The 27,976-nt window shown below is 45.3% G+C and overlaps 2 protein-coding genes across 2 annotated transcripts in view; one reads left to right on the top strand and one right to left on the bottom strand.

Annotated features, from left to right (window-relative positions):
* Nucleotides 1–18,362, bottom strand: part of LOC137535178 (zinc finger protein 585A-like) — a 72,269-nt gene extending 53,907 nt beyond the window's left edge. Inside the window, exons 1-6 of the mRNA XM_068256990.1 lie at nt 18,323–18,362; nt 16,966–17,085; nt 16,717–16,851; nt 16,510–16,588; nt 16,292–16,389; nt 15,657–16,179 (exon numbers count right to left, since the gene is read on the bottom strand). Coding sequence (XP_068113091.1) covers nt 15,657–16,179; nt 16,292–16,389; nt 16,510–16,588; nt 16,717–16,851; nt 16,966–17,061 — 931 coding nt within the window. The 5' untranslated portion in view covers nt 17,062–17,085; nt 18,323–18,362. The remainder of the gene's footprint in view (nt 1–15,656; nt 16,180–16,291; nt 16,390–16,509; nt 16,589–16,716; nt 16,852–16,965; nt 17,086–18,322) is intronic.
* The window catches only part of LOC137537038 (zinc finger protein Xfin-like), a 525,741-nt gene that overhangs the window by 308,171 nt on the left and 189,594 nt on the right, over nt 1–27,976 (top strand). The window lies entirely within an intron of this gene.

The following is a 27,976-nucleotide window of genomic DNA, read 5'->3' as shown; positions in this document are numbered from 1 at the left end:
ATTTGTGTGTTTACCTTCTGTCCCCCTGCAGCTCTCATGCACGGAAGAGTAACAGGCTTCATGCAGACAGCTCTGCCTGTGCCTGTGTTTGTAATTCCTCAGTATGTGTCAGCCAGTTCCTTTCACAGCCTAACAGAGGAGGATTTTTATCCAGCTCTCTTTCACTGATATCAGATAGCAGAGACGCTGCTGGCTTATGTAAATAACACACACACTGGAGTGTGCATAGAGGGGCCTGGAGAGGGTTGTGCATAGCAGATCAGCATGGAAGAGTTGGCAGCCTTCCAGACACAGGACGACAAGTCCGACAGGTGAAAGATACATTGATTTATTACAGAGACAGTGATAGTAGAAAGTGCTGCAGTAAGCCAGAGCACATTAGAATAGGTTCAGGAACTTGTAGAATGGTAGAACAAAGCATGCCATTTTTGTTACAGAGTCTCTTTTAAAGATTAAATGCTTAAAAACAAGAAGAGAATCGAGAGCCCAATATGGTGCAGTATTGTCAGGTAAAACGAACAGTTCAATACAATTTTATGTATATATATACTCACATTAGGAGCTGACCCCACTCAGGTTAAGAAGTCGCTCTCTGTAGATAGTAGATGGGGATGCACCCCTCCACCCAGGGTGGACTAGAAGATCAGAAAAAACTCGGTATACAGAGGCACCAGAGTAGAGTAAAACGTTTTAAAAACCGCTTAAAAGAAGAGGGGGATGTTAGGGTGGACTTACCTCCCTCTTACAAAAAAAGAAAACTCACTTGAGTCTCGATAAAACAGAATTGACAAATAATTTATTCCAACTCCACAAATGCAATGCGTTTTGCGGGCATGACCCCGCTTCCTCAGGCAAAAATGGGAGCGCAACTGAAATAAAAACAAAATATACACAAAATAACTACCCACAGAATTGCAACAATTGGCGCAGCAGATAATTGGTAGAGAACACATAAAATAATTGCTACATAAAGCATTACTACAAAAAAACATTTTAACATACTGTGAAAGATTTGACGTTAATGATCCAATGCCCGATATAATCGGTCGTCCGGGCAGGGATTCAAGTCGTTTGTGTATTTTCGGTAGATGGTAGTAAACCGGAATTCTGGGATTCCTTATAGTGATGTAGTTGATCTCCTGTGGATTTAAAGTGAACCTCCAGACTAAAAATCGACTCAGCAGCACTGAAAAGGCATGGTATTTCTTTAACAGTTTCACAACATCAGAACTTTGTTGCTCTTATACAAGACTTATTTTTAGCTGCACTGAAGAAAACTGCCCGGGCAGTTTTCACCTTATGCTGTGCAAAGCATGATGGGATTTCTGATGTTGTTGTTCTCGTTCTGCTGTTTTGGTGCAATTTTTTTTGTTTTACATTTTGAATTTGACATTTGAAGCCTAGTGTGTGTAGCTGGGAGGGCTTATCAGGACACAGGACAGTTGGAACTGTGTCTCCTGCTCCCTGTCACCTCCTTTCAACCAAAAAGATGGCTGCCCCCATGACAAAGATGGCAGCCCCCATGAATCACAAACATTTGTCTTTTCTTTTAAAACAGGGTGGGAAAAAGATTATATTACCTATCTATTCTAATTAGCATAACTAATGTAACTTAATAACAGTATGTTTGTTTAGGCTGAAGTTCCCCTTTAATATGTTACATTCCTTCCCTTTAGATACAAGTTCATTAAGTTCTTTTGCAAATCGTGCAGTTGGATCTGATCTCAATTTCCTATAAGTGATGGTATCATTCAATTGTCTATTGGCCTCTTCCCTGTAGTTTTCTATATTCTAGATCCTAGGTTCTCAACGTGTGGTACGCGTACCCCAGGGGGTACTTCTGATGGTTCCAGGGGGTACTCTGGCTTGATGTACTTGACCAAGAATAACAAATTTAGAGTTTTAGAAAATGACAAATCTTATTTTAAAAACACCAAATTAGTGTTTTAAGTAATTAAAAGCAATAGTAAATGCTTGGAAATTGTTCAGAACCAATTATCATATACTACAATTAAATATATATTGATCAAGGGGTACTTGTGATAATGTTTACTATGCTAGGGGGTACTTGGTGAGTACGGGGTTTTAAAAGGGGTACATACCAATAAAATGTTGAGAAACACTGTTCTAGATCACCAGGCCTCCCCCCTTGTCTGCCGGTCTTACGATTATTGACTGGTCCTCTTTTAGTTCCTTCAATGATTTCCTTTCTTCGTGTTTGAGATTATCGATGAACTTTGGCTTTAATCTTTTAATCAGAAAAACTTGGTATACAGAGGCGCCAGAGTAGAGTAAAACGTTTTAAAAACCGCTTAAAAGCAGAGGGGGATGTTAGGGTGGACTTACCTCCCTCTTACAAAAAAAGAAAACTCACTTGAGTCTCGATAAAACAGAATTGACAAATAATTTATTCAACTCCACAAATGCAACGCGTTTCGCGGGCGTTTCCCTGCTTCCTCAGGCAAAAATAGGAGCACAACTGAAATACAAACAAAATATACACAAAATAACTACCCACAGAATTGCAACAATTGGCACAGCAGATAATTGGTAGAGAACACCTAAAATAATTGCTACATAAAGCATTGCTACAAAAAAACATTTTCCGCCCACATAAACACAGGGCCATGCAGACAAGCTTAGATGTCAGAAATCAAATAGCTAAGGCTTAATGGTCGAGCTGGGTATAGGCCACGGTCTATTCCCAGACAGCATATAGAGCTTTATATGGGCACAAAAAAAGGATTAATATAAACAGCAAGCAGAAAGTATAAGATAACTTACCTCAGTGGGTCAAGCAATAAGTTTGAGCGCCTCTGTGTCACTATGAAGTGAGGCTTTCTTTAAATAGGGAGAGAGGTTAAACTGACAGGACTGAAGTCCAATCAGGAAGTGTTTGGTAACAGGAAGTGTTTGGTAACAGAAGGTGTGGCTAACATTGCACATGAAGTGAGTATTTCCAGTGGGATAGTTACGGAATTAGCAGTAGTGGCTGGGATATGGGATAACCAGCAGTGGCTGGATAGTGTAATGGTCAAGGGCCCTGCCTCCGACACAGGTGACCCGGGTTCAAAACCCGGCTCCGCCAGTTCAGCAAGCCAGCACACAATTCAGCAGTATGGTAACAAGAGAGGCCGCGCATGTGTGGAAACTCAAAGACAGGGGGAAATAGCTTTCTTTTGGGCAGCTAGACAATTCATGTAACTTTTAGCAATGGATGTTCGTATAAAGATGTAACTGGGTGTGCACATGTATACATATGGATTCAGGTGTAAAACGGTAAAAATGGTAAAGTAGAACAGTATGAGTGTTTTTTAAAAACCATATAAACATGCCAACAGTATATAGTCAAAGTATACATGAGATAGAGCATAAGAGGCCACCAATGATAAAAATGCTAACACAATGTTATTATAAAAATGTGGGTAATGATAATATAAAAATATATATAAAACATATAGACTTATAAAAGTAACATATATAAATATTGAAATTAATAATAAAAGGGGTCAAGATTAAGAAGGATATAAAAGAGAGCACCATTAAAAGCATAAAAAAAAAAGTTTGGAGTATAAATGGAGCTATTTGGCTATAATTAAACACTTGGGAGGTGGGATCAAAATACTTTTTCTAAGACCTCATTAAGCCCCGTTGGTGTTAGGGTTTTGAGGATCTGTATCCACATCATCTTCCTATGCCGTAAAGTCTCAAAAACGTTAGTGGTGTTGGGGGGTAGAGATTCAATCAGAGTGATAGTGAATAGGTGTGGGTTGTTTTGGTGAGGGTGCCAAAATGCCGGGAAACGCCGTGGAGTGCATAATTATTAATGATGTTCCTTTTGTGTTGCCCAATTCTGGTTCTGGTGGTCTGGGTGGTCCGTCCGACATATTGCAGTTTGCAGGGGCATGATATTAGGTATATTACATTTTTGGTTTCACAGGTGATGTTTTGTTTGATTGTGTAATGAGTGTTGGTGGTAAATGATTGAAGGGAATCGGTTTGGGTTATAAAGGAACAGGCCTGGCAGCGGGACTTTTGACAAGCCCGTGATCCTAGGAGCAGTGAGTTGGTGTGGTGGCTTGGTTCATTGGGTTGGATCATTTTAAGTCTGCTGGGGGCTAATAGGTTCCAAAGGTTGGGAGCCCCCCGAAAGGTAAGTGTTGGATTTTTTGGTAATATGTTGAGTAGATAAGGATCCTGCTGTAGGATTTCCCACCTTGATTTAAGAATGGTTCGGATAGCACTATGTTGCATACTGAATTTGGTGATAAACCTTGGAAAAAGGGCGGAGGGGTTGGCTGATTGTGTCGGTTGAATCTGGGCTAGTTGATGGGAATTCATGGCCCTGTGTTTGGCATCTTTCAGGAGTTTGCGTGGATAGTTACGGTCAGTGAATTTGCCTGTAAGTATTCTGGATTGGTCATGGAAGTCCTTAATGTCTGTGCAGTTACGGTGTATGCGTCTGTATTGGCTGTAGGGTGTGTTGGTTGTCCAAGGGCGGTGATGATGACTGTCAAAGTGGATGTAATTGTTAGCATCTACCTTTTTAAAGTAGGTTTTTGTTTTGATGTGGATGGAATCAGTGAACAGTAGGAGATCTAAATATTCTATGGAATTATAGTTATATTGACAGGTAAATTGAAGTCCGGCTGGGTTGGTGTTAAGGAATTCTAAAAATAAATTAATGCGTGTGGGGTCACCTTGCCAAATAAAGATTAGGTCGTCGATATAGCGACAGTAAAAATTATGTTTGAACCCGGGTCACCTGTGTCAGAGGCAGGGCCCTTGACCATTACACTATCCAGCCACTGCTGATTATCCCATATCCCAGCCACTGCTGGTAATTCCTTAACTATCCCACTGGAAATACTCACTTCCTGTGCAATGTTAGCCACACCTTCTGTTACCAAACACTTCCTGATTGGACTTCAGTCCTGTCAGTTTAACCTCTCTCTCTATTTAAAGCAAGCCTCACTTCATAGTGACACAGAGGCGCTCAAACCTATTGCTTGACCCACTGAGGTAAGTTATCTTATACTTTCTGCTTGCTGTTTATATTAATCCTTTTTTTGTGCCCATATAAAGCTCTATATGCTGTCTGGGAATAGACCGTGGCCTATACCCAGCTCGACCATTAAGCCTTAGCTATTTGATTTCTGACATCTAAGCTTGTCTGCATGGCCCTGTGTTTATGTGGGCGGAAAATGATTTTTTGTAGCAATGCTTTATGTAGCAATTATTTTAGGTTCAGTGAAGAAAGGATCCGCAAACCAGGATTGGCTTAGTGAAAAAATGTCCGTTCTTTATTAGAAAAATCCACATGACAGAAAATGTGCAATAAAATCACAGGATCGACTGACGCGTATCGGGCTTACAATCTGCCCTTAGTCATAGTCAAAGTGAACCTGTCAAGGAGGCAGCTTATAAATGGCTGAGAGGGATGACTCCACCCCTCACAAGCCAGCAGCCAGGTCCTTGAAGGGAAACATTAACATTTTGCATCTATGCCACTCAATACTATTTGTACAACCTCATCGGGGACTGTTGCTTTTCCTCATTCATTGCCTCAGAACTTTACACCTATTCCATCAATGCAGGCTGGGATTCAATCGAACTATTATAATATACATGGACATGGATACACTCCTGCTTTACCCCCCAGCATGTCTTCCTATACTAATCTGCTACCTCATATACCCTCTTTTAATCAATTTACTGGCACCTCTTCTTTGATGCCTTTGAATTTGATGCGGACTAACATCTACCCTGGTTTTGATGCTGTCAACTTCCAGGGCAATTTCACATCTGGGAACTTTCCTGCACATCCACAATACGTTGCAGATACCTCACGGCATAATATTGATTCAATATCCCATGCTAAGACTGATGCTTTATTGCAATCGCCCAAAATGTCCATGGAGACTTCCACGGTCATTGAGGTTGATTCATCCTCTAACGGCACCGTATACAATGATATTGCAATTGAATCTTCTGTTGCTTCTTCTAAGCCTGCCGATAATTTAAATGTACCTAATTACCACTTTGATCCTTATGATAACCTTGATTCTTTTGGCAGCCTATTACAGGATTCTGATCGCAGAAGTAAATTTATGTCTGTTTTCTCCAGTGATAGTAATACCAGAGGCCTCCAACCTGAACTTACCCTACATTCTTTACATACTACTTTAGAATGTTTGATGGATAAGGAGGTACGCCTCTGGTGGGATGTCACTAGCTTAAAACATTATATCAGCAAGGGTATTATACCTAGAGGTCTGCGTATTAAGAAAGTGCCCACCACACTTTATTCCGACAAATTTGTTTTGGAATGGAATCAGATCCTATCAGATTGTTCTCTGCAGCTTATGAGACTCATTGTATCCTATGAGGAACAGAAATTAGTAGATCTCAGGCTGCAGATTGACAAAACCAATCAGGATCTAAAAAATTTTGATTCTCTGTCTACTTTCGATGATTTACATTCTAAGCTCATAAACAACATTAACAAGCTAGAGAAAATCATAATGGAAACTAAACGTGTCAAATTTTTGAGGGACACCAATGATTATAACCGTAATGTTGTTTATGAGTGGGGGAGGTGGGAATCCTTTTATAGGTCACCTAAATCTATCCTAAAAAAATTTACCCCTCGGAAAAATGTGAGCTTCAGCTCCCCAGATAATTCAGGGTCACAGTCAGATAACTCTGAACCATCGGCGAATAACCGCCGTAATCTACAGTCCATTTTTCCTAATACCACTTATTCTCCGGCGGTCCCTCCGATTCTCCAGACCTCTGGGGTCCCCATTCCTCCCTCATATTACAAAATCCAGAAGAAATCAACCAAAAACAAAAAACGCCGATCAAAAAGAAGCGCATTAGGAGAGCAGGGCGCAAACATAGAAAATCGCAGAGCCACTTAATTGTAGACTCAGACCCTGCCTCCATCAATAATGTCGTTAATCTTTCTAAACATCAACTCTCCATAGAGGAAAGGAAGATCCTGTCTAGAGGTCTGTCCTTTGCCCCTTCCCACCATTTCGATATATTCCGAACTATTCTAGACCTTAACAAGTTTGTCAGGAATTTGGTAGTCAAAAAACATTTTCTCACAGAGGACTCTGAAGTGTTGGATTCTGCTGCGCCACAGTCCCTGTCTTCAAGTGCAATTGAGGATGTCCCCTCCTTTCAAGACATTAGGACTTTGGTGGCGCTGCAGGACCTTGACACAAGTGGTGTCTCAGGGGTGGGTGTAGAACAGGTAGTTCCAGTTAATGTTTCTAACCCTTCATTCTATCCAGTCAATGCCAGATCCCCAGAATTAGACACTTTTCAGGACCTCATAGAGAAGGAACTGACCAACCTTCCTAGATGTTCCAGGGCCCCGTCCGACCTTACTTCCTCCGAGCGTCAGGCTCTTCTATCTCTTCAAAGCAATAGTGACATAGTCATACGCTCGGCGGATAAAGGGGGTGCGGTCGTAGTTCTCGATGCCATTGACTACCAACAGGAGGCTCTTAGACAGCTGGGCGATGCGGATGTGTATCGGCCCTTGCTCCAGGATCCCACCCAGGCCTTCCTAGTGGATCTTCGGGGGCTGCTGGACCGCGGGCAGGACATGGGTGTTCTAACCAAACGGGTGGCTGAGTATCTTTGCCCTCTCCATCCGGTTGTGCCCGTGTTCCACCACCTCCCGAAGATCCACAAACCGGGCGCTCCCCCCCGGGGCCGTCCTATTGTTGCGGGCATTGGCTCCGTGGGCGAGCGCCTGGGTGAGTGGGTCGATGCACATCTGCAGCCCCTTGTCCTCAGGTTACCTGGGTACCTGCAGGACACTCGTCATGTTCTCTCTAGTTTTAAGGATTTTGAGTGGGACGGCGGATACACATGGGCGACCATGGATGTCGCCTCTTTGTACTCATCGATTCCACACGATCGTGCCCTCCAGGCTTTGGAATTTCATTTCATCAAATATTCTACGTTTGATGTGTCTTTGCGGGTCTTTCTCCTGGAGGCCGTGGAGTACCTCCTCACACACAACTATTTTATGTTCGATTCTAGGTTTTTTCTCCAGAGATGCGGAGCTTCTATGGGGGCTAAATTTTCCCCCTCCCTCGCCAACCTCTATATGGGGTGGTGGGAGGAGCTCCGCATCTTTGGGGATTCTAACCCTTATGCCTCCCATATCATATGGTATGGGAGATATATTGATGATTTGTTGTTGGTGTGGGGGGGTCCTCCTGGCCTCCTGGGGGAATTCCTGGCATATGCCAACCAAAACGATTTGAATCTGGTTTTTACAATGAACTCTGATAACAATAAAATTGATTACCTCGATTTAACTTTGACAGGAGATTCCACATCTGCTTTGGTTTCCACACGTACATTTCGTAAGACCACAGCAGGCAATTCGATTCTGCTCGCTAACTCATGTCATCCTAAACACACTATAAATGCTATTCCCACAGGAGAGTTTATTAGAGCAGCCCGCAACTGCTCCAACCCATGTGATTTACAATCTGAATTCAATCAGGTGGAAGATAGACTTAGACGGAGGGGGTACACAAATAGACAACTCGAGTTGGGACAGATCAAAGGGACTAGGAGAGCACGATCAGATTTATTGGGGACTGTGAAAGAGAAGCGAGGCAGTACTGACAGAGTCACTTTTGTTACAGAATAAAGTTTGGAATTTACAAAAATTACTAATATTGTGAGAAAATATCTCCCAGTTCTACACTCAGACCCCAAACTTAAAAAAGTTCTCGATGGTGGTTGCCGTTTTTCCGCTAGAAAAGCCAGGACCCTGGGTTCCATCCTCTCCCCCAGTCTTTTCAGGTCCCCTTCTTCATTACATACCCCTACATGGCTGACCACGGTAGGTTCATACCCTTGTGGTTATCGAACCTGTAAATACTGTCACTGTCACAAGCGGGGGACCACAGTACCCTCCTATACATTTAATACTAGCTTTCCCATCAAACAATATGTCAACTGTGACACGAAATACACCATCTACGTTATTTCTTGTTTAGAGTGCAAGCTTCAGTATGTGGGATGCACTACTCGCAATTTAAGAGCACGAATAGCCGAGCACTACTGCGGCACACATTGGAACACGTTTCAGAAGTCAGCAGTCTCCAAACACTTTGAAACTGTACATAAAAGCAATCTAAGATCGTTCAGCTTTCAGGGAGTTGAACGAGCCACCTGTCCCATTAGAGGAGGTGATCTACAAAGATTCTTGTTGAAACGAGAGGCATATTGGATCCATAGGTTAGGCACTCGTACACCTGCGGGTTTGAATAAGCGTTGGGATTTGAATTTAGTATATGATTACTGATGAATACAGTACCCCTCTGTCCTTGTATCTGCCCTCTCTTCTTTTGGTATTTTCTTGTAGTAACATCGCAGCTCCATTGTAATAATATTGTAGTCCAGTGGTTATCTTTCTTCTGTTTTACATTACTCTTACCTTTTTATACCTTTTTGTAATATTTTATACATTGCAAGTCTGCTTTTACTATTTGTCTGTAATGTTTCCCTTCAAGGACCTGGCTGCTGGCTTGTGAGGGGTGGAGTCATCCCTCTCAGCCATTTATAAGCTGCCTCCTTGACAGGTTCACTTTGACTATGACTAAGGGCAGATTGTAAGCCCGATACGCGTCAGTCGATCCTGTGATTTTATTGCACATTTTCTGTCATGTGGATTTTTCTAATAAAGAACGGACATTTTTTCACTAAGCCAATCCTGGTTTGCGGATCCTTTCTTCACTGTATTTGCTAAAGGACTGGCTCTCTAGATCCTGCACCGATTGGTATGTGTTGTCATGGGGGTTGAGCGTTTATGAACTTGTTCCCAATTATTTTAGGTGTTCTCTACCAATTATCTGCTGTGCCAATTGTTGCAATTCTGTGGGTAGTTATTTTGTGTATATTTTGTTTGTATTTCAGTTGTGCTCCCATTTTTGCCTGAGGAAGTGGGGAAACGCCCGCGAAACGCGTTGCATTTGTGGAGTTGAATAAATTATTTGTCAATTCTGTTTTATCGAGACTCAAGTGAGTTTTCTTTTTTTGTAAGAGGGAGGTAAGTCCACCCTAACATCCCCCTCTGCTTTTAAGCGGTTTTTAAAATGTTTTACTCTACTCTGGCGCCTCTGTATACCAAGTTTTTCTGATTAAAAGATTAAAGCCAAAGTTCATCGATAATCTCAAACACGAAGACAGGAAATCATTGAAGGAACTAAAAGAGGACCAGTCAATAATCGTAAGACCGGCAGACAAGGGGGGAGGCCTGGGGATCCAGAATAAAGAAAAGTACAGGGAAGAGGCCAATAGACAATTGAATGATACCACCACTTATAGGAAATTGAGATCAGATCCAACTGCACGATTTGCAAAAGAACTTAATGAACTTGTATCTAAAGGGAAGGAATGTAACATATTAAATCCACAGGAGATCAACTACATCACTATAAGGAATCCCAGAATTCCGGTTTACTACCATCTACCGAAAATGCACAAATGACTTGAATCCCTGCCCGGACGACCGATTATATCGGGCATTGAATCATTAACGTCAAATCTTTCACAGTATGTGGATTGTTATTTACAGAAGGAAGTCGTGAAGACTGATTCGTAAATAAAAGATACGGGACATTTCATCAATATAATAAAGGATATATACGATGGTAAGATGACTATTGGTTATGCGCAGTAGATGGAAGCTCCTTGTACACAGTGATCCTCCATCCTAAGGGACTAGAAACCACGAGATTTCATCTGGAACTAAATCAAGGGCTCCCAAGTGCACAAATAACAACATTGATTGTGGAGAGTATAAGATTTTGACGCACAATTATTTTCTTTATGAAGATGTCTTTTATCTGCAGCAGGTCGGCACAGCCATGGGCACGAGGTTCGCCCCGGTCTTCGCAAATTTATACATGGTCCACTGGGAACAACATGTGCTGAGATGGCAGAATGGACCGGGAGTGAACCTCGTGCTCTGGAAACGGTTTATTGACGACGATCAATCAACTTTCTGGAGCTAACAGTGTTTGTGAAAGAAGGGACATTACATTCTAAAACGTTTTGGAAGCCAGTGGATGCAAACAGCTTCATCAACATCGACAGCTGTCACCAGCAACGGTGGCTCAGCAACATACCAACAGGGCAGTTCACACGCCTGAGAAGGAACTGTACGGACATATAAGATTTCGATGTGGAAGCTGAAATTCTTGTGGGGAGATTCACAGAAAAGGGCTATCCCCAGGAGGCACTACAAGGTGCGAAATCTGAGGTGAGAAGCAGGTGTAGGGATAAACTACTGGAAAAGAAATAAGGGGAAATACTGACAAGGAAAAACCTCCAAATTGAATTGTACAATTCTCATCTCAAAGTGCATCTCTGAGGAAGGTGATCAACAAGCATTGGAACATACTAAAGGAAGACAGCACACTGGCACAAATTCTACCTGAAAACCCTAAAATCATTTTTAGGAAAGCACCCAACTTAGGGTTACTGATAGCACCTTCAGTGATAAATCCAGAAATGAGGTAAGAGAAAGACGTGTTCAGGAATTGTGGGTATTGTATGATGTGTAAGGAAACTAAAAGCCGTATCAACAGCTCAGGAGAGCATAACATCTAGTATAGGAATAACATTTAAAATCCGAGGAAACATGTCATATAACACAGCAGGAGTGATCTACACACTAACATGCCCATGCTATAAACATTATGTAGGAAGGGCCAAAAGACAGTTGAAAGAGCGTCTGCGTGAGCACTGTACGAATATTAAGGATTCATAGGACACCCACTTTCTTTAAGTTATAAGTACTGTCACTCCAAATCAATTGAAGGCACCAGGTTCTGTGGGGTCCAGAAAGTTTTGAAACATTGGAGAAGAGGAGATTATATCCAACAACTTTCAAAATTGGAAACCTTTTAGATCTATCAATTGGACAGTCTGACTCCAATGGGATTGAACCATGATCTAGAATTATATGCATTTGACTGACAGAGGGCTGAAAACTAATTGAAATCAAAGAAACCTCGGGAAAATGGGAGTAGGTTGGGGGGATATGCTTCACTTGGTCTGCTTCACTGTTTCTATCTCCGATTGCTAGAGGAGAGTAGACTAAATGGAGTAATAGGGGGCAAAGAAGTAAAATAAAAGAAACCCTAGGAAAATCGGAGGATGTTAGGATGTTATGCCTCACTGGGGCTGCTTCACTGTTTCAATCTGTACAACCAATAGAGGACAGAAAACTTAATAGAACAAAAGAAACCCCGAGAAAAATCGGGAAATGTTGGAGGGATATGCTTCACTTAGTATGCTTTACTGTTTCATCAGACATAATAAAGTCTGGATTTTTTTCACACAGAGCATGTTATATATCCACGAAAGTAGTGAGAAAGTAGACTATATGATACTTATGGAAAAAAAGAGCCCAATTGATTATCATAATCTGATGAAATGTAAATCTATGTATTTTGAGATCCAATGTTATTTATTATTACTCCTCCCCACAAACAGCCGATTATATATGAGGATTAGGACAGTGTGTATTTATGGCACACAGAACTGCTTATTATAATATAGAAGGTTAATATATATCTGATATCTATTTCATATTTTTTATTTTTTATCAATACATATAATTATTACCTTTATTAAGAAATTAAAAAAAATACTTCTTATATTGTGTTGGAAGAAAGTAGAATGAATGGCTTAAAATTCCCCCTCAGTAGTATGAGTATAACAATACTCTTTACTGTATCATCATTGGGAGACTTGGATATGCCATTACAATTCAAGAATACACTGAGATTGGCTAAGACTGACAAGCGCAAGGAATAAACCGACTGCCCCCAGAGCCCTAGCTCTGATGAAGGAAGCCGTCTAGCTTCTGAAACGCGTAAGCGATTGGGTGAAGGGAGTGATGTCACCACCAACCAGCATCCGGGGGCCGGACTTCCTGTTTCCCTACATGGAAAGTGGAAACTTGCGTTCCAGGACCGGATCAGTTGACCCTGCGCATCGGATCCATACTAGCATCGGAGCATAGACTCTCCCGGCTAGCCGCCGCCCGGGGCAACCGGGATTGAGCGGTCCTGGACATATCCACGCTTAATCTTCAATCAAAGGACATGGTAAGCCCCGCACCACAGACGGGCAATACAAACTATATACTGGATTTTATGCTAACGAATGGGGTAAGCTCCGCATCTTAAAGCGACAAATTCAAATGCTGTGACTGTCCGCCGTACTCTTGAATGGTACTTCACAATCTTTTTGCTCATTAAAGACTGGGACCTATCTGCTTACATTGGATATCAATAACACACCAAGCTGTCCTTTGGGGCTGAAGGCAACAGGCGAAATACAGTATACTTTATAGCAGCAGGGTATATATCTTAAAGTGAACCTCCAGACTAAAAATCTACTCAGCAGAACTGAAAAGGCTTGGTGTTTCTTTAACAGTTTCACAGCATCAGAACTTTGTTTTTCTAATTTTTAGCTAAGCTCTGCCCCATCAAAGAAAACTGCCCGGGCTTTTTTCTCCTGATGCTGTGCAAAGCATGATGGGATTTCCTATGTTGTAATTCATGTTGCCTAGCAACTGGGAGGAGTGATCAGGACACAGGACAGTTGGAACTGTGTCTCATGCTCCCTGTCACCTCCTTTCAACCAAAAAGATGGCTGCCCTCATGAAATCACAAACCTTTGCCTGTTCTTTTAAAACAGGGTGGGTAAGAGATTATATTACCTATCTATTTTAATTAACATAACTAATGTGTTTGTTTAGGCTGGAGTTCCTCTTTAACTGACTTTTATGCCGGCGGGCTGAAGTATGCATGTATGTGTGATTGATTTAGTGTGAGCAGGATCCTGCGCAGTTCATTTTTACTGTACAAATATTGTTTCTTGCACATGTTCTTAAATTGCGATTCATTAGATAATTTATTGTTTATGATATATGGTTTTATTAATCCATAAGCGCACCCTATAAAAATATATTGTGCAATTCTATCAATTCATGGTTGGGGAAGCACCTGTTTTAGGGTAGCAGCTGCAGTACAGTTAATACAACACCACTCTTTAGCGCAGGTACTTGACAATTTATATTGTAGCTTTATGTTTCCCTTGTTGCCACTGCTCTCCTTCCCATGCCTAGCAAATGTGGCCATTCTAACATGCATATGGGGCTTTGCTACTTACATTTAAACTAAGCCCATTGACATTAAAGGGGCACTATGGCGAAAAATTGTAAATTTTAAAATAGGTGCAAACATAGACAATTAAGAAGTACGTTTTTTCCAGAGTAAAATGAGCCATAAATGACTTTTCTTCTATGTTGCTGTCACTTACAGTAGGTACCGTGTTTCCCCGAAAATAAGACAGTGTCTTATATTTATTTTTGCTCCAAAAGATGAGCTAGGGCTTATTTTTGGGGGATGTTTTATATTTATATCAGGAAGTGTCTCTTAGCAGAACATTTGCTGTTCCTTTGTACTGTGCTGATCCTGGATTTTAAGGAATGCTTCTGTACTGACCAGGCACCTGCCCTGTCATCCCTGCACACAGCTGATAACCTTGTTGTGTGCTGGGATGACAGGACTGGAGCCCGATCAGCACTGCACCGCTGTGTCACTGCTTACTGGCCACCTCTTCTCTTAACTACCACTAGGGCTTATTTTCAGGGTAGGGCTTATATTTCCAGCATGCTCAAACTTTCAGCTAGGGCATATTTTCAGGGTAGGTCTTATTTTCAAGGAAAGAGGGTAGTAGAAATCTGACAGAAGTGACAGGTTTTAGACTAGCCCATCTCTTCATAGGGGATTCTCAACAAGGCTTTTATTCTTTATAAAGATATTCCCTAAAAAGGATTTAAACAATGATGCTGGCCAGCTTCCCTGCTTGCTACACAGTTTTTTGACAGTTGGACAGAGCAACTGCCATTCACTAAGTGGTTTTGAAAATAAATAAATCCCTGTGAATCCCCTATGAAAAGATGGACTAGTCCAAAACCTGTCGCTTCTGTCAGATTTCTACTACCCACTGTAAGTGACAGCAACATAGGAGAAAAGTAATTTACGGCTCATTTTACTCTGGAAAAAAATTAACTTCTTACTTGTTTGTGTTTGCACATATTTTAAATTTTACAATTTTTCGTCATAGTGCCCCTTTAATGCAATCTGCAAAATCCATCATACTTTTCATGAAAACATCTGAGACATTTTCACTCATCTCTAATTGTGAATTTTTAAAACACTAACTATGGGAGCTGTGAGGTAGAGGATACCCCGTCCACCTTTTTGAAAGCAAGCCTGACATGACCCAATTTTCTTTTGAATGAATTAGTATATGTACATATATTTGTGTAGAAGGTCTTACTGCTTTCGCTGCTTCCGCTGTCCCTCCCATTCCCTCTCCACAGAACAGAACAAGGTACTCAAAAGCCATCAGGGTGTCTGTACTGTTATTGTTAATAAGCTGTCACCAAATACTACCAAGAATGACAGTTTTATAAGGCAAAAATCTAACATGAGCATATTGCATAACCCCTAATAAGGCCAGTCTGTGAGCAGTGACAGTCATAACAGCAATAAAGATACACATGTATTCTATATTTACTGCTGATTACTCACCTGTTCTGTCCTCTGAAACAGTGTCCTCCTCTTTACTAGTCCTCATCATGTCACCCTCCTCCATAGTCTGCTGATCACTCCTCACATACGTCTCTTCTTTTTCCTCTTTACTTGTGCCCATCATGTCATCCTCCGTCATAGATTGCTGATCACTACTCACATAAGTCTCTTCTTCTTCCTCTTTACTTGTCCCCATCATGTCACCCTCCTCCATAGACTGCTGATAACTCCTCACATATGTCTCTTCTTCTTCTTCCTCTTTACTTGTCCCCATTAAGTTAATTTCCTCCATAGATTTCTGCTCACTCCTCACATACGTCTCTTCCACTTTTTCCTCTTTAATTGTCCTCATCATGTCTCCCTCCTCCATAGACTGCTGATCACTCCTCACATACGTCTCTTCTTCTTCCTCTTTATTAGTCCTCATCATGTCACCCTCCTCCATAGACTGCTGGTCACTCCTCATATACATCTCTACTGCTTCCTCTTTAACCACAGCACTTCCATGCATAAGCTCTCCATCCTAGGTGTACAAAATAAGAGACCATTTAAAATGTGAATACAGATTACAGCACACACAGTAGGAAAGAATGTGTCACAGTTTGGGGTCTCTGGGGACCCTCAATACCACCTACCTGATAATGGTGGGGGGTGGTGTGTTCTTCTTGTGGGCAATCCTGGGAATAAAGAGGACCTGTACATTTCTGTAATGGGCATCTGGTACTGAATACATCTGTAAGAAAAAGAAATACTGATTGAATACATTGTCTCAATGTGTTTATCAGATGATGGGGGTTCTAGGTGCACTTCTGTACTGCTCTCTCCTTTACGAGAAATGAAAGTTTCCTCTTACCCGGTGATGTGAGGGGCAGCTGATTCTCCATCATGGTGTCATTGTAGAGGCTCTTGTGTCCTTCTAAATACTGCCCCTGCTCCATTGGGAAACAGACAGTGACAACTTGACACCTTTTAGTAACCTGACACACACAGATACAGTCACCACACAGACACATCTCTTGTTGTTACTGGACAATGTCCCTTAATTCCCAGCACCGCTCACCTCTTCTGTCAGCAGCTCAATCATCTTTGTGGTGATAGCCAAAATCTTCTGCTTGGTGTGTTTATCAGATATCAGGAAGTGAGTTAGGGGCACTGTGATGATCACATGATCACCAGACTTCTCAGAAGGAAAACTCTATAAAAAAAAGTCCAACAATAATGTCACATGACTCTCACTTTTCCAGTCATCTGTGTGTTTTATTAACAGTGATATGAGTGATGTCATGTAACTTTTCAAAATCCTCCTCACCTCTCCGGTCAGCAGATAGATGATGTTGAGGGTGAGGTTGAATATCCTCTCAGTCATGTGGCTCTGGTCCTCATCCATCCTTAGTGATGTGGTCATGTGATGTATATGGGATGCTACTGCCTTTTGATAGATAATAAGGGGAGGATAATCTTGGTTATACAGAAGAAGTGAAGTAACTACTGATACAAGATCACCGATACAGGATCCTCCCTCCTGCCAGCACTCGCCATTGCTGTCACTTGCAGGTGGTAGGGCCATGCAGAGTATTGTAGGAAAGTATAAAATGTTGGTTTAACGCTAACTGTGCACTATACTCACAGCGTGCTGCAGTCCTGTCCTCTCTCTGCCTCCTCTCCAGCTGGCCTTCTCTCCTCACATCCACCTCCCACTGTAACCATTCCTGTGATGTTACAGCAGTGCTGGTAGTGTTAGATGGATAAGGATATGAGGAGAGAGGAGGCAGAGACTGAGGCTAATGGGAGCAGAGGACTGGAGCACACTGTAATAGCTAGCTATAAACCAATGTAAATCCGTCCTCTTACTTTTCTACATGGAGGTGGGGATAGGGAGCAATGCTGGAGTGTGGACATGGCTATACTGGGGAAGAAATAGCACTACGGGGGGGGGGGGGGGGGTACATTACATACTGAGGATAATGGCAATGCTGGGGGGCACAGGGAGGACATGGCTATACTGGATGGACATATTGCAATCAGGGATGATCTCACGAGTGATTACAAGTAGCTAGCTACTCAAATTCGTGATTCTAATGAGGCATAATTGGTTCAGGTGTGCGTCTGGGGAAAAGGGGGTTAATTACGCAGCTGCCAGCCGCTTCTCTGCGTATCACACAGCCTTGCATGCGTGCAATGGGACGCGTTCCACGACTCAGTACCGCACACTTTCTCCTTCCGGCCCGAAGTGCACAGTACTAAGTTGTGGAACGCGTCCCATTGGACATGTGCGAGGCTGTGTGATAGGCATGGAAGTGCCAGGCAGCTGGGTAAATAACCCCCTCTCTCCCAGCCACATACCTGAAGCAATTACGCCTCATTAGAATAAGGAATTTGAGTAGCTAGCTACTCGTTATGACTTGTGAGCTCATCCCTGATTGCAATCGCTGTGTGGTATGAATTATTACTAGGAAGGTGAGATGCAGCCATAATGGAGGCACATGTAGGAGGCCCACTAGAAAACTGGCAAACAAGTCACAGCAGTTGTATAAGAGTTTTTTGTACAGCAATTGCTACAAGGGGGATGATCAGGATAGTGAGGTGTACTATGACCTCCTCTGTAACAAAATATGTCCACGCTGACCTCTTTTCTGCTGAATATAGAACAAGAATCGCATAATTACCTCTTCCAACAATGTCCTCTCCACTTCCTGCAACTTTTCGTCTCGTTTCCTTGTGTTTCTTGTCTATGGTTTCATTACTTCCTGATTGTGCGTTCCACATTGGCGAGAGGAGGTCGCCATCTTGTGGTGAATAGGAGAACTGCAGCCTTTGATAAGGCGTGGATAAGGTTAGGTGTGGTGTGGATAAGGGGTTAGGTGTGGAGTGGGGTGGATAAGGATAGGTGTGGAGTGGGGTGGATAAGGTTAGGCATTTGTAGAGGGAGGAGTCAGTGTGAGAATAGGGTTGAGTTTAGCTGTAGTAAAATATTGGTAAGTATTACTGATATATTACACTACCGGTATCATAATTAGCACAGAAGAGAAGAGTATTGGTACATTTATTGATATTCTACTATGGGCTATTTCTATTTCTTTTTTCTTTTCCGCCAGTTACCCACCTCTAGACACATCATGACATCAGCGCTGACACGTCAGGTATTTAGGGGAGTGAATGGAAGGGGGAGGAGTTATCTGAGGCTGTGTAACTTGCCTGATCACTGCTGATATAACAATACCACGCTCCATATCTTCTGCTAGGAAGCTGCGGTAGATTAATCATCCATCAGCTTCAGAAGTGCATTGCCAGTCCAGACATGGTTATGCTGGGAGTTGTTGTTCCACAGGATAACTAGAAGGGATTCTCTCGGACATGATGAAGGATACAAGCTTTACCATGAGTGAGTCTCAGACTCTTCCAACCTTTTCAGGGCTGCTGGATCTGCCATTAGCGTTTCTGCACTTTCATCATCTTCAGAGATGAAGATCAGATATACAGGTCCGTCTCAAAAAATTTGCATATTGTGATAAAGTTCATTATTTTCTGTAATGTCCTGATAAACATTAGACTTTCATATATTTTAGATTCATTACACACAACTGAAGTAGTTCAAAGCCTTTTATTGCTTTAATATTGATGATTTTGGCATACAGCTCATGAAAACCCAAAATTCCTATCTCAAAAAATTAGCATATTTCATCCGACCAATAAAAGAAAAGTGCTTTTAAAACAAAAAAAGTCAACCTTCAAATAATTATGTTCAGTTATGCACTCAATACTTGGTCGTGAATCCTTTTGCAGAAATGACTGCTTCAATGCAGCGTGGCATGGAGGCAATCAGCCTGTGGCACTGCTCAGGTGTTATGGAGGCCCAGGATGCTTCGATAGCGGCCCTAAAGGGGTACTGTAAGGTCCTTACCTGCTCACCACCTGTGTATAGATTACATCCATATTATAGAGAAAAACCTTGTTTTTTTTAGGATTTGAATTATATTTATTTTGGTTTTTACCCCTTTAATGCTTAAGACACGCCCACCAGGGGGACTTAGTCCGCGGATGAATATTAATTAGCCCTAACCCCATTGCATCATGGGTAGTGACGTGTGGAAATCTCACAAGATGCCCCACCTCCATAACATCACCAGGGCGGGAGAATAGAAAGTGGCAACTGTGAATTGGCAAACAATCCCAGTGTCTGGATGGCAACAGAGAATGGAGACAATTGCATTGGTGGTGTGTAGAGTTGGGCCGAACGGTTCGCCGGCGAACGGGGTTCGCGCGAACTTAGGTGGTTCGCGTGCGGGTACCGCACGCGAACCTTTTGCGGAAGAAGTTCGGTTCGCCCCATAATGCACCTGAGGGTCAACTTTGACCCTCTACATCACAGTCAGCAGGCCCAGTGTAGCCAATTAGGCTACACTAGCCCCTGGAGCCCCACCCCCCCTTATATAAGGCAGGCAGCGGCGGCCATTACGGCCACTCGTGTGCCTGCATTAGTCAGAGTAGGGCGAGCTGCTGCAGACTGTCTCTCAGGGAAAGATTAGTTAGGCTTAACTTCTTCCTGGCTGCATACCTGTTCTGTTCAGTGAGCCCTCAGCCCACTGCATACCTGTACTGTGATCCTGCCACTGCATAGCTGTTCAGTGATCCTGCCACAGCATACCTGTTCTGTTCAGTGAGCCCTCAGCCCACTGCATACCTGTACTGTGATCCTGCCACTGCATAGCTGTTCAGTGATCCTGCCACAGCATACCTGTTCTGTTCAGTGAGCCCTCAGCCCACTGCATACCTGTACTGTGATCCTGCCACTGCATAGCTGTTCAGTGATCCTGCCACAGCATACCTGTTCTGTTCAGTGAGCCCTCAGCCCACTGCATACCTGTACTGTGATCCTGCCACTGCATAGCTGTTCAGTGATCCTGCCACAGCATACCTGTTCTGTTCAGTGAGCCCTCAGCCCACTGCATACCTGTACTGTGATCCTGCCACTGCATAGCTGTTCAGTGATCCTGCCACAGCATACCTGTTCTGTTCAGTGAGCCCTCAGCCCACTGCATACCTGTACTGTGATCCTGCCACTGCATACCTGTTCAGTGATCCTGCCACAGCATACCTGTTCTGTTCAGTGAGCCCTCAGCCCACTGCATACCTGTACTGTGATCCTGCCACTGCATAGCTGTTCAGTGATCCTGCCACAGCATACCTGTTCTGTTCAGTGAGCCCTCAGCCCACTGCATACCTGTACTGTGATCCTGCCACTGCATACCTGTTCAGTGATCCTGCCACAGCATACCTGTTCTGTTCAGTGAGCCCTCAGCCCACTGCATACCTGTACTGTGATCCTGCCACTGCATACCTGTTCAGTGATCCTGCCACAGCATACCTGTTCTGTTCAGTGAGCCCTCAGCCCACTGCATACCTGTACTGTGATACTGCCACTGCATACCTGTTCAGTGATCCTGCCACAGCATACCTGTTCTGTTCAGTGAGCCCTCAGCCCACTGCATACCTGTACTGTGATCCTGCCACTGCATACCTGTTCAGTGATCCTGCCACAGCATACCTGTTCTGTTCAGTGAGCCCTCAGCCCACTGCATACCTGTACTGTGATCCTGCCACTGCATAGCTGTTCAGTGATCCTGCCACAGCATACCTGTTCTGTTCAGTGAGCCCTCAGCCCACTGCATACCTGTACTGTGATCCTGCCACTGCATAGCTGTTCAGTGATCCTGCCACAGCATACCTGTTCTGTTCAGTGAGCCCCCAGCCCACTGCATACCTGTACTGTGATCCTGCCACTGCATACCTGTTCAGTGATCCTGCCACAGCATACCTGTTCTGTTCAGTGAGCCCTCAGCCCACTGCATACCTGTACTGTGATCCTGCCACTGCATACCTGTTCAGTGATCCTGCCACAGCATACCTGTTCTGTTCAGTGAGCCCTCAGCCCACTGCATACCTGTACTGTGATCCTGCCACTGCATAGCTGTTCAGTGATCCTGCCACAGCATACCTGTTCTGTTCAGTGAGCCCTCAGCCCACTGCATACCTGTACTGTGATCCTGCCACTGCATAGCTGTTCAGTGATCCTGCCACAGCATACCTGTTCTGTTCAGTGAGCCCTCAGCCCACTGCATACCTGTACTGTGATCCTGCCACTGCATACCTGTTCAGTGATCCTGCCACAGCATACCTGTTCTGTTCAGTGAGCCCCCAGCCCACTGCATACCTGTACTGTGATCCTGCCACTGCATACCTGTTCAGTGATCCTGCCACAGCATACCTGTTCTGTTCAGTGAGCCCTCAGCCCACTGCATACCTGTACTGTGATCCTGCCACTGCATACCTGTTCAGTGATCCTGCCACAGCATACCTGTTCTGTTCAGTGAGCCCTCAGCCCACTGCATACCTGTACTGTGATCCTGCCACTGCATAGCTGTTCAGTGATCCTGCCACAGCATACCTGTTCTGTTCAGTGAGCCCTCAGCCCACTGCATACCTGTACTGTGATCCTGCCACTGCATAGCTGTTCAGTGATCCTGCCACAGCATACCTGTTCTGTTCAGTGAGCCCTCAGCCCACTGCATACCTGTACTGTGATCCTGCCACTGCATAGCTGTTCAGTGATCCTGCCACAGCATACCTGTTCTGTTCAGTGAGCCCTCAGCCCACTGCATACCTGTACTGTGATCCTGCCACTGCATACCTGTTCAGTGATCCTGCCACTGTATACCTGTTCTGTGAACCCGCCACTGTATACCTGTTCTGTTCAGTGGACCCGCCACTGTATACCTGTTCTGTGAACCCGCCACTGTATACCTGTTCTGTTCAGTGGACCCGCCACTGTATACCTGTTCTGTGAACCCGCCACTGTATACCTGTTCTGTTCAGTGGACCCGCCACTGTATACCTGTTCTGTGAACCCGCCACTGTATACCTGTTCTGTTCAGTGGACCTGCCACTGTATACCTGTTTAGTGAACACGCCACTGCATACCTGTTGTGTTCAGTGAACCTGCCACTGCATACCTGTTCTGTGAACCCGCCACTGTATACCTGTTCTGTTCAGTGGACCCGCCACTGTATACCTGTTCTGTGAACCCGCCACTGTATACCTGTTCTGTTCAGTGGACCTGCCACTGTATACCTGTTTAGTGAACACGCCACTGCATACCTGTTGTGTTCAGTGAACCTGCCACTGCATACCTGTTCTGTGAACCCGCCACTGTATACCTGTTCTGTTCAGTGGACCCGCCACTGTATACCTGTTCTGTTCAGTGGACCTGCCACTGTATACCTGTTCTGTTCAGTGGACCTGCCACTGTATACCTGTTTAGTGAACACGCCACTGCATACCTGTTGTGTTCAGTGAACCCGCCACTGTATACCTGTACTGTTCAGTGAACCCACCGCATCAGTGCGCATACCTGTGCAGTTAAGTGAACCCACCTACCTACGTGAGTGCACGCAGTGTGATATACCACTCCGTGCATACCCGATATGGACAAAACAGGTAGAGGAAGAGGAAGAGGTAGTGGCAGAGGCAGAGGAAGGCCACCCGGCAGGTCTGCGCGAGGTCGTGTAAATGTAATTTCGTGTGGACCTGGCCCACAGTACAGTGCTCGGAAGAAGGCACGTCCCATCACCTCCCAAGATTGTCAGGACGTGGTTGAGTATTTAGCGACACAGAACACCTCATCTTGCTCAGCCACCAGCGCTACTACTAGCACCACTTCCGCTGCATTTGACACTTCGCAAGAATTATTTAGTGGTGGTGAAATCACTGATGCACAGCCATTGTTACAGCCAGATGAATTTTCACCAGCTCATATGTCTGCGTTACGCGACAACACTATGGATGTAACGTGTAAGGAGGATGAAGGACCTACACATTTGGATTTTTCTGAGGCAAGCGAAGCTGGGCAGGATGATTACGATGATGACGATGATAGGGATCCTCTGTATGTTCCCAATAGAGGAGATGAAGAGGGGGACAGTTCAGAGGGGGAGTCAGAGAGTAGTAGGAGGATAGAAGTTGCTGAAAGAAGCTGGGGCAGCTCTTCGTCAGAAACAGCTGGTGGCAGAGTCCGGCACCATGTATCGCCAGATTCGCCACCTATGTACAGCCAGCCAACTTGCCCTTCAGCATCAGCTGCTGAGGTGCCCACATCCCAGGGTGGCTCAGCGGTGTGGAAATTTTTTAATGTGTGTGCCTCAGATCGGACCAAAGCCATCTGTTCGCTCTGCCAACAAAAATTGAGCCGTGGAAAGGCCAACACTCACGTAGGGACAAGTGCCTTACGAAGGCACCTGCAGAAAAGGCACAAACAGCAATGGGATGGCCACCTGAGCAAAAGCAGCAGCAGCACACAAAAGCAAAGTCACCCTCCTTCTCCTCTTCCTCCTTCAGGTGCATCATCTGCTTATGCCGCTCTCTCCCTTGCACCTTCACAGGCACCCTCCTCCACTCCGCCTCTGCCCTTGAGCGGTTCCTGCTCCTCTGCCCACAGCAGCAGTCAGGTGTCCGTGAAGGAAATGTTTGAGCGGAAGAAGCCACTTTTGGCCAGTCACCCCCTTGCCCGGCGTCTGACAGCTGGCGTGGCGGAACTGTTAGCTCGCCAGCTGTTACCATACCGGCTGGTGGACTCTGAGGCCTTCCGTAAATTTGTGGCCATCGGAACACCGCAGTGGAAGATGCCAGGCCGCACTTATTTTTCCAGAAAGGCCATACCCCAACTGCACCGTGAAGTTGAGAGGCAAGTGGTGTCATCTCTTGCGAAGAGCGTTGGGTCAAGGGTACACCTGACCACGGATGCCTGGTCTGCCAAGCACGGGCAGGGCCGCTACATTACCTACACAGCCCATTGGGTGAACCTGGTGGTGAACGATGGCAAGCAGAAAGCGGCGGACCAAATTGTGACACCTCCACGGCTTGCAGGCAGGCCTCCTGCCACCTCCTCTCCTCCTGCTACATGCTCTTCGCTGTCCTCCTCCTCCTCCTTGGCTGAGTGGCAGTTCTCCTCTCCAGCTACACAGCCCCAGCTCCGCAGGGCCTATGCTGCATGCCAGGTACGACGGTGTCACGCCATCTTAGACATGGCTTGTCTCAAAGCGGAGAGTCACACTGGAGCAGCTCTCCTGGCTGCTCTTAAGAAACAGGTGGATGAGTGGCTGACCCCGCACCACCTGGAGATAGGCAACGTGGTGTGCGACAACGGCAGCAATCTGCTTGCCGCTTTGCATATGGGGAAGCTGACACACATACCCTGCATGGCACATGTCATGAATCTGGTGGTTCAAAGATTTGTGGCAAAGTACCCTGGCTTAGCGGATGTCCTGAAGCAGGCCAGGAAGTTCTGTGGGCATTTGAGGCGCTCTTACACAGCCATGGCACGATTTGCAGAAATTCAGCGTAAAAACAACATGCCGGTGAGACGCCTCATTTGCGATAGCCCCACTCGCTGGAACTCGACCCTCCTCATGTTCTCCCGCCTGCTAGAACAGAAGAAAGCCGTCACCCAGTACCTCTACAACTGGAGTAGAACGAAACAGTCTGGGAAGATGGGGATGTTCTGGCCCGACAACTGGACAATGATGAAAAATGCATGCAGGCTCATGCGGCCGTTTGAGGAGGTGACCAACCTGGTGAGCCGCAGTGAGGGCACCATCAGCGACTTAATTCCCTACGCGTACTTCTTGGAGCGTGCTGTGCGTAGAGTGGCGGATGAAGCTGCGAATGAGCGTGACCAGGAACCGTTACGGCAGGAACAGGCATGGGACCAATTTTCATCAGACCCAGCTGTTTCCTCAACACCTGCGGCAGCACAGAGGGGGGAGGAGGAGGAAGAAGAGAGGTCATGTGCAGAAGATGAGTCAGACTCAGAGGATGATGAGCAAGGTGTTTCTTTGGGGGAGGAGGAGGAGGAGGAGGGGACAGCGGCAGGAGAACAACCGCAGCAGGCGTCGCAGGGGGCTTGTGCTGCGCAACCTTCCCGTGGTATTGTTCGCGGCTGGGGGGAGGAGGTTGACTTACCTGACGTCACTGAGGAAGAGCAAGAGGAGATGGAGGGTACTGGATCCGACTTTGTGCAGATGTCGTCTTTTATGCTGTCCTGCCTGTTGAGGGACCCCCGTATAAAAAACCTCAAGGGGAATGAGCTGTACTGGGTGGCCACACTACTAGACCCTCGGTACAGGCACAAAGTGGCGGACCTGTTACCAACTCACCGGAAGGTGGAAAGGATGCAGCACATGCAGAACCAGCTGTCAACTATGCTTTACAATGCCTTTAAGGGTGATGTGACGGCACAACGCCAGCAAGGTACCACTGCCACTAATCCTCCTCCCGTGTCCACGCAGTCAAAGACAGGACGCTCCAGCGATCTCATGGTGATGTCGGACATGCGGACGTTCTTTAGTCCAACGCCTCGCCGTAGCCCTTCCGGATCCACCCTCCACCAACGCCTGGAACGGCAGGTAGCCGACTACCTGGCCTTAAGTGTGGATGTAGACACTGCTGTGAACAGCGATGAGGAACCCTTGAACTACTGGGTGCGCAGGCTTGACCTGTGGCCAGAGCTGTCCCAATTTGCCATCCAACTTCTCTCCTGCCCTGCCGCAAGCGTCCTCTCAGAAAGGACCTTCAGCGCAGCTGGAGGCATTGTCACAGAGAAGAGAAGTCGCCTAAGTCACAAAAGTGTTAAGTACCTCACCTTTATAAAAATGAATGAGGCATGGATCCCGGAGGGCTGCTGCCCGCCCCAAGACTAAGTCAGTCCCCGCACATACAGCATCTCTGCCTGCACGCCGTGTGACTGGCTGCCTGGCCTGCCCCAAGAAGACTAAGTCGCTCCCAGTCCCTCCACACAGCATGTCTGCCTGCAGGCCGCTTCACTACCTTCTCCGCCACCACCAACAGGGTCCGGGACTCCAGGCGGATTGCTGAATTTTTTAGGCCGCTGCTAGCAGCGGCCGCTGTAATAATTTTTCGGGTGCGTGTACATGACTGCCTAATTTTTCTGGCTGCACTGCGGGCAGCTGCAACAACAAAAGAAAAGGCATGAACATGCGCCCATTCCCCTTCGTGATCATTACCTTGCCGTGGTGAAGGGGCTTGCGTATCACAATGGAGCAATGACCGGCGCCTAGATGAGTGTCTCGGGGGGCACACCCACGATAATAAGGTCGTTGCCTCATTGTGGTCAGACCAAATTTGATCAGCTGGACAGTCACTGTTCTGTCATTCAGCTACATCAGCCAGGTGACTGACCATATGGGCTGTAAAGCCACCAAAACCTGCACTCTCGCCATGGTGCGCACCAGTCCAGCACGGCCGTCACTACACAAACAGCTGTTTGCGGTGCGTTACACGATGAGTTTGGTGCGTCAGTGTGAAGCAGTACCTTAATTACACTACCTGATTGATGTATACACATGCAAGATGTTTGAAAGCACTTTAGGCCTGTCATTTAACATTCAATGTGATTTCTGCCCTTAAAACGCTGCTTTGCGTCAAATCCAGATTTTTCCCGGGGACTTTTGGCATGTATCCCACTCCGCCATCCCCCCCTCCAGGTGTTAGACCCCTTGAAACATCTTTTCCATCACTTTTGTGGCCAGCATAATTAATTTTTTTTTTCAAAGTTCGCATCCCCATTGAAGTCTATTGCGGTTCGCGAACTTTAACGCGAACCGAACCTTTCGCGAAAGTTCGCGAACCCGGTTCGCGAACCGAAAATCGGAGGTTCGGTGTGTTATCTGCACAGCATGTGTGTGATGGCAGCTGCAAACAGCAACAGAGCGAGCAGCTTTCAGCGAGCACTGGCCGCCCGCATCACTGTAGCCCTGGCTGCTGTCATTGACTTGTATTTTGCTTTGGCACCCCCACTTTAGCTTCAGCATATCATGGTTGTGGATGGAGTGGGGAAAACTGATTGGTGTCCTACTGACTTCATTCTTGCTGAGGAAGAAGTCTCGTTCACCTCTGGGGCAGATGGATGGTCTGAACTCCCAAAGCCAGACTATGCGTGTGTGTGTGTGTGTGTTGTTGTTTCCTGCTGCTTCTCTTCACTCCTACACATCCAAGCTAGGATCCGAGTGGAGAAACACAGGAGGGAGGGACAGAGTGAGTGCTAAATAAATAAATGTAGCAGAGCAATAATGGTAAACTTCAGTGAAACTGGTGTCAGGAGGGGGGAAGGAGGCAGCCTAGCACATGCCGTTTCCAAGATGCGACAGAGCTTCTTGCTGTGACAGTATACTTGATATATGCTGGAAGGGCACTGAATCTATAGTGTATATGGTCATTTTCTAGTTCCATATACAATATGGTATCTATAA

The sequence above is a fragment of the Hyperolius riggenbachi genome, chromosome 10 (assembly GCF_040937935.1).
Source record: "Hyperolius riggenbachi isolate aHypRig1 chromosome 10, aHypRig1.pri, whole genome shotgun sequence".
NCBI classification, from domain to species: Eukaryota; Metazoa; Chordata; class Amphibia; order Anura; family Hyperoliidae; genus Hyperolius; species Hyperolius riggenbachi.
Note: the sequence above shows the minus strand (reverse complement) of the source record. Positions and strands in the feature narration are given on the sequence as shown.